The sequence below is a fragment of the Charadrius vociferus genome, unplaced genomic scaffold, assembly GCF_000708025.1.
Source record: "Charadrius vociferus isolate BGI_N301 unplaced genomic scaffold, ASM70802v2 scaffold436, whole genome shotgun sequence".
Classification (NCBI taxonomy): domain Eukaryota; kingdom Metazoa; phylum Chordata; class Aves; order Charadriiformes; family Charadriidae; genus Charadrius; species Charadrius vociferus.
In genome coordinates this window covers 705876-713214 of record NW_009649187.1, presented here as the reverse complement: position 1 = coordinate 713214, position 7339 = coordinate 705876, and the positions used below count along the sequence as shown (strand labels likewise).

Sequence of the window (7339 nt, the reverse complement as noted above, 5' to 3'; positions counted from 1 at the left end):
TTAGAAGCACAGAATATTCTGAGTGTCAAAGTAAGAACTTATTATATTCCCCCAGGTATACACATTCTTTTTAAAAGGCGTTCTGTGTGCTTGTTCTTTGCAGTCTGTATTTGAGCTATGGTACTGGGTGCCAATCCAGTTGCTTTTTTCTGGAAAGACACTTTTTCTTTTATTCAATTTGTTGCCCTCAAACTTACTTGAGGTTTAACAAAAAAACAACCAACCAACCAACCAATTCCCCTCAACACAACTTCCCATCCCAAACAAACAAGCACAAAACCATTTTGTACTTATCACCTCTCAAAGCAGGGAGTAATACAGGAATATCGTCCATTCACTTGATAACTCCGGTTGTAGGAGACACTTATACATGGCTTCACTTCTAGCGGAACAGCTAGTGACACTGCAGCACCAGTCTGTACGTGGCCTCGAGCCTGAACATTAGACTGTAAGGCAGCAGGGCAAGTCTGAAGTGGGTAAGATGCTGTATGATTAGATGATAGTATCTGTTGACAGTTTTGCTGCTGTGATGTCTGATGGTGATACTGTAATGAAGACTGATGAGCTTGGAGGTACTGTGGTATGTGCTGTTGGGCATTAGCCTGCTGGGGAGTTGGAGCTGGGGTCTGAAATACAGTATGTTGGGCAGACTGAGCATGTTGTCCTTTTTGCTTGTTTGCTTCCTTCACATCATTATCATGCGCGCTAAAAGAAATTGAGAAGGCAGAATACATGAAAGTAGATATTAAGATAATTTAAACACTTTTGGGTTAACTTTTAAGAGCACTCTAAAAAAATGGTGCAATTTTGAAAGCTTTCAAAAAAAGAAAGAGAAAATAATTTTAGCCTACCCTTTAAAAACACCTAAGTTTTTAAAATTTGTTTCTTTAGGATACCGTTTTCTTTTCAGCATTTCACATCATTACATAGCAATACAAAATGCAGATAAAAGCCAAGTACAATACAAATAATACAGCAGTATCTAAAAATACCAGTCTACTAGTGTACTGCAATAAAGTGCCAGATTACCAGAACCTGAAATTAAAACTTGCTTGCTGCTTCCACCTCATTCAAATTGAGTAACAGAGTATAGGGTTTTTAAGAGTGTTTCTTAAAGATCTACATTACAGGACTTGAAGATCAATTGAGTAACAGAGTATAGGGTTTTTAAAGACATGATATCAGAGTGTTTCTTAAAGATCTACTATGTATATTGATATTGCATCCTGTTCTGGGTAGTGGAAATGCATTTTTTTTCCCTTCCTCTCACCTTTTTTCTAGCCCACCCAGACTTAAGTTAAACAGTTTAGCTCACCTGAATTCCCTTTGAATTACACCTGTTTGAAATGAATTTAGACATGCTGTTTCTCTTGCTCTTACGGTGAGGTTAAGCAGGTGCTACCTACACACTTCAGTCAGGCCTAAAATCATCTTAAGTTTTTTGCTACTGCCTATACAGGGCAGATCTCTTGAAGACAGCTGGGGTTCCACCCCTCACCAGTTTTTCCTAAAAGATTGCTAACTTTTTATGGTGCACTGCAAAGATGACTGAAAGGCTTCACCTCTGAAGTGTTCCAGAGCGATACTGAAAACACTTCTGCAACAGCACTTGCATGCTTTAGGTATTACTCCTTTCATTACACACATTAGTGAAGCCAAAAGAGGACATTATCAGGGTGATAACGTCACACTTATAAGGGAGATGCGATTCCTCCAGATACAGCTGCTCCTATGCTTCTACGAACACAACTGCGTTTAGATCTGGGCAAAGGCCAACTTCAGTAGGAAGAAAGCAGTTACAGTGGGCATAGGTTTTGATCTTAAGGTTTAGAATAAAAGAACTGATTGTGTAATATCCCTTCCCAGTAAGGTTCACTTGGCATTCATTGGCATTTTTATCTTATGTCAGCTGTATCTCTCCACTGTAGTGCAAAAATAGATACAGTAAAAATAGATACAACCTCCCAGACATTTCCTCCCCCCAAAGCTGGCTACTCAAACAGTCTGCATGTTTGATCCATAATCTGCTGGAGCATCCCTTGAACGTTCAAGGCATAGTGTCTTCAGAGTAAGTAGGAGCTCCTAGGTGTTCAGTACTCTTCACTGTCTCTTTTTGCTCTCTCAGCAGACTAGCTATTGGGAACAAGCTATTTAACAGTTTCGTAAAGCATGCCAGAAGATGTTCAGTGGAAATGCAAGGCTGAGGTTTGTTTGTTGAAAGAACAGGAAAGAGGTTAGATCTGATAAGGTTTTCTTTTTTGGAAAGAACAAAACAGTTATTACCTAACAATATTACCTAAGTATTTTTGGAATAGAAAAATGGAAATTCAAAAAGAAATTTACTTTCAGTGCTAACAGCAATTAAGCATACCAACAGATGTGGAAATGGGCTTAAAAAAAGCTGCTGTTGTTAACTTACATTAATAGTCGCTCTATACACGGCACTAGGAAATCCCAGGAGTACGCAGTAAGATGATGCAGTCGGGTAGGCCATGTTGGTGAGAGACGCAAGATAATCCTTGAAGAAGCTACACACGCAGTAGCAACTAAAGAAGGGGCATAACTTAAAAATGCATGATCTAGAAAGAAGGAATAAGAAAAAGATTCATTTAAGTTGGACACAGTCTATCAAGACAACAGAGGAATCATTACCTGAAATATGTAACTCACCTTGTAGTGATACTTCCAGAAAGTAATCAGCATATTTTGCCATATATAACTTAGTCTTCTCTAAGCAAACCATTGGCCAGCCATCATGAAGATCAGTCTCATGGACAGCAATAGAAAGATAATAGTCGATGAAATGAGCAGCAGTTGGGAGGCACAAATTCCACTGAAATGTTTCTAGCAACAACAACTCCATATGAAGCAAATTCTGTTTTGTTAGTACCAAATTCATGTTAGTCATACAACCCAAGCTGTTCAACTGTTCAAGTTTGGGAACACTGTCTTCCTTTTCTTCAAATTTACCTTCAGATGAAAAGGTTCAGCACGAGTGAACTATAAAACAGATTGTATCTAATGTCTGCGTTGGTCATATTTCAGTTCTGCTATGTCAAACAAGCTTGAGACTTTCCTGCAGATGCAAAGCTCAGATGGAAGATGTCATCAGAGACAGAAAGGAGTATGTACTATAAAGGGCTAAATTTCAGCAGGTAATGTCAAACACCATATAGGATATTGTGCAGTGCTATGTTTCGTGTTGGTTTTCCCACCCCAGTACACAGAAGCTGGTTGCCAAGAAAAGAAGTACTCTGTATTAGGACATCACTGGCACTGCATACACAAGTTTTTGTCACCAAACTATTGTATAATGTGTCCCCATCATCAATGAAATACCACTGCGATGTGACTTGGCATACACAACATCACAGCATTTGGCTTTAATCACCCTCACAGAATCACAGAGTGGTCAGGGTTGGAAGGGACTTCTGGAGATCATATAGTCCAACATCCAACACCAGTTTTGTTTTGAAAACTCTATAGAGTATAGCTAGAACTCTAGCTAACGTGGTTGCTTTTAATGCCTGTTAAGGTAGGTATGGTTTTAGATTTGATATCTGGTAAGCTGCTCCAGCAGTTCAAACAAGTGGATTTCAGCAACATGCACGGGAAAACCCACACTGCCATGTATACTGTTTCAACTTTAACACTGCTAGTAGCTTCAGCCTTCCTTGGACTTTAACTCGTCAGGCCTGTATGTTTTTAGCCTGAAGCAAAATTGTGTAGGTAGGAAACCCATTAATAAGAGAAACAAGTGTCACATTTCCATGCAGTTTGCCATATGGTTGTGCTATTTCAATTTCATTGCAAATTCTTTCCATATTACACTCTCTGTTCAGTACTACATGATATATTGTAAATGCACATTTTTAGAGAGTTTTGCAGGACTAAACATACTGAACATTTGCCTTTTTTCCAGTGGTGGAGGTACTTATACAGGACTTAATCCAACACCAGTCCCAGTCTGTTAGTTTTTGTTTCTCATACTCTACTAAATTACTGAAATAAAAGCTTCAGGAGTCACATAATCATTTCTCTTATTACTTGTATAACCTTATCAGATATATCACAGTGTGATTTGTCCAACTTATTGCACCGCTGATTAAACTGCTTGCTTAAGCCACACAGGGAAAAAGTTTAAAACAGCACTCTGTTTTGTGCTTTCTGAACCCATGCATACACTGCTTCTCAGAACAGTGAGTACTACAGGCTATCAGAGGTGTACTTGCAGCTTGTCATGAAAGACGGCAAAGGTGATTAAAAAAAAAAATATTAAAAATACAATTCTCTTCAGAACATGAATTTAATTTGAAAATCTGGCATTAGCTCAAAGCCAATCCATTTTCCTAAATGGATTACCCTGGGTTCTGAGGCAAGGTTTTCATACTCAGCACCTCATCCCCTGCTAAACGATGATTGCTGGCTGGTGGCATCCACTTAAAGTTTACCCCTAGAAGAATCTGAAATAACCCTTTTCTTGTTTAACTGTTCTGCTGAATAGCTGTGTTGGTGGAGACAGGGGATGCAACGAAAGGAAGCAGTATACCAAAAATAGCCACCACCTCAGCACTCTGGTTTTCTAGTGAAGAGGGCCTAGAGCTACAATGTGATATACCTTATCTGAGAAAATTAAAATAGATTCAGAGAAACAGATCAGCAGAAACCAAACCAACAGTTAGTTCTGCTGCCAGGACCTGTTTCTCTGAATCTATTGGTTTAGGATCAAGTGCATCCCAGCAAACTACATCCACATTACTTTGGAGATATCTAAAATGGGTCTACAAATGTTGAAAGATGAATAAATGCCACAAGAATCTAGCCAGGGTCAATATATGCAGCACTGTTCATAATGAGTGTTTGTAATTAATTCTGTCTTCAGAGTACTGTGCATTCAGCAATGTATTTCACCAGTATTACATTTTGTAGGTGATAATACAGGACTTATGTTAGCCTAAGCTTGTTTAAAGTACATTGCAATTTATGAAATCTGAAGTATTCCAGAACCACACAGCACCGTTAGCAAGGTGCAGTGCAGTCTACAGATGGTTTGGTTTTTTTTTTTCCTTTATCACAGGTATGCAAATTTCTCATTTCCAGCACTTGATCTACCTATTTTGAGATGTCCTTAGAAAGACAGTCTTTCTATTTCTACAACACAGCTCAGAAAGTTCACCTTAGAATAATTTATTTCCAAGCATAAACATTAGTTTTTAATCGGTTTGTTTTTTCTTCCCTCAGCTTCATCACGTGCCAACAGAAGTCAAAACAAGAGCCTAAAGAAAGGCTCTACCGATCGGGCCAAATTGATATACACTAATCCACCTGTCTTTTAGAACCGCTTTGTTTCCCCTATCTGCTATATCCCATCGAGACACGCCTTGTATTTGGCAGTAAAACCTATATGGCTCTAGTTAAGTTTGGTGCTACATACTTACTTGCTAAAAGTAAACAGGAAAGAGCAACCACATGCAGCTGCTGTATAGATATGTCATAACGATCCATAAAGAGGTCCAACAGATACACAGCTAGATGTCGTGCAGCAGGACAAAGTCTGAACCGATTGCTCACAATGGCAATCAGATCTGCAAAGTATCTTCTCAGATGTAACTGGGGAGATTGGCCTTTGTAGGAGGGCAGCTTCAGCTCCTAGATAGACAGCAGCATGTAATTTTATTAAAACCATGAATAATTGAATTGGTATCAGATTAGTATAGCCGATATTCTAAAATTTATCATGGAATTTTCAAAGGATTTCTCCCCTCTTCCTTATGATCCCATTGTTTCATCACCCCTTTTCACAGAACAAGATCTAGTTGTTATATTACAGAAGAACTAGAAAATAATTTGGTCCTGCACAACATTAGTATAATAATTCAAAATTTAACATCTTTCAATTGGGCAATCGGCTAGAGTGACTTTAGCTTTTACCATTTCTGTTGTATTACCTCTGCTGCAAAGGCTGTACCTCCCAGCAGGGAAACAGCAAGGGTACGTGAGTGCTCCTCAGCTGCTTCAATGCAAAGTCCAATAGCTTAACTCAACCCCCTCCTGCTACGGCTCAATCTGAGCAATCAGACTTTGTACTGAAGTGTTTGCAAGTTCCAATGCTGCCAGATCTCCTGCAGGTACCTCCAAAAGAGGGGCACTAACAGCTAGCTGAAGGTAGCAATGCTGGGAAGAGGAACGGGGTGTGCATGTGTCAACATTCGCTGCATACATGTGTTTAAACCCTGGCTTAGTCTGATCTGATTGACATTGCACTGACACTGATTACAGTGTGCTTTCAGGCATTTAGTTAAATATCATACGGTCTCAGATTTGGGGACACACACCCCACAACACAAAAGCTCTACCAACACCACGGATGAGAAAAATCTGTGGCACAATCTATTTTGAACACAAAATTTGGACTGGTAGAAAGAACGTTCCCCAGGCTCCCTCCTAGTAGCTAGTATCTCCTTTTGTATACAGCAGAACAGCAGTGCTGTCTTCTGTTATCATGAATAAATTTATGAGTTAGATTGTGCAGCCTACTTGGTGTAAGTAAGATTTTGAGTACAGTTAAATTTCCAGTAGGAGAGTCTGATGACATCAAGTTTGAATGGAGCTGCCAAAAAATTTCAAAGTTTTAAGGACAATTCAAAGTTCTGAAACATGCTATTGAAGTGAAAAAAAACCCCCAACAAACACACACACCATCCCCCTACCTCCTAAGCTCTAGAATTCACCTTTCACAACACTTAGTTTTAATAATGGTAACTTTAGTCGCAAATAAACAATCCTGTCCTTTTGTGCTCCCCCCCACCCCTGGAAAAAAAAAAGAGCTGCTTTAGCAGTCACACCTTCAAGAAAGATAACCCACTGATCAAGGCAGAAAAGCACATTTTTAGTAGTTTTAGTCACTGTAAACCAATTTTCAGCTCTGGGCATAAGATGTGCTTTATTATGAAAGTAGCCCCAAAGAGCAACTTTGAGTCAATCGAAGCAACTTCAAAGCAGTATTGCCTAAACCCTCTACTATTCTTACTGCACCTAGTGTTTGGTTGGGTTTTTTGTTTTGGTTTGGTTTTGGGTGTTTTTGTTACAATAGCATCACAACGCTTTCTGCAAAGTTTTAACCGGGACCCAGTTACACATCCAAAGAGAAGAACCGAGCGCACCGTGAGCCCTTTGCCTTTTTAACGTGCCGAGAACAGCCAGGTCAGCCCGAGGAACTGTCAAGGCTGCGGACGGACAGCCTGCGCGGTACCCCAGGGCACGACACCCTGTTTATCGAGGCTTAGAAAAGCAAACTCCTCCAAACCCCCGCCGGGCCGAGCCCGCCCAGCGCCGGCCG

General features: G+C 39.9%; 1 protein-coding gene across 1 annotated transcript in view; it reads right to left on the bottom strand.

Moving 5' to 3' along the window:
• Nucleotides 1-293: 293 nt before the first annotated feature.
• CCNJ (cyclin J) overlaps nucleotides 294-7339 on the bottom strand; it is a 36809-nt gene continuing 29763 nt past the window's right edge. Inside the window, exons 3-7 of the mRNA XM_009888783.1 lie at nucleotides 6081-6132; nucleotides 5439-5649; nucleotides 2671-2970; nucleotides 2420-2579; nucleotides 294-705 (exon numbers count right to left, since the gene is read on the bottom strand). Coding sequence (XP_009887085.1) covers nucleotides 294-705; nucleotides 2420-2579; nucleotides 2671-2970; nucleotides 5439-5649; nucleotides 6081-6132 — 1135 coding nt within the window. The remainder of the gene's footprint in view (nucleotides 706-2419; nucleotides 2580-2670; nucleotides 2971-5438; nucleotides 5650-6080; nucleotides 6133-7339) is intronic.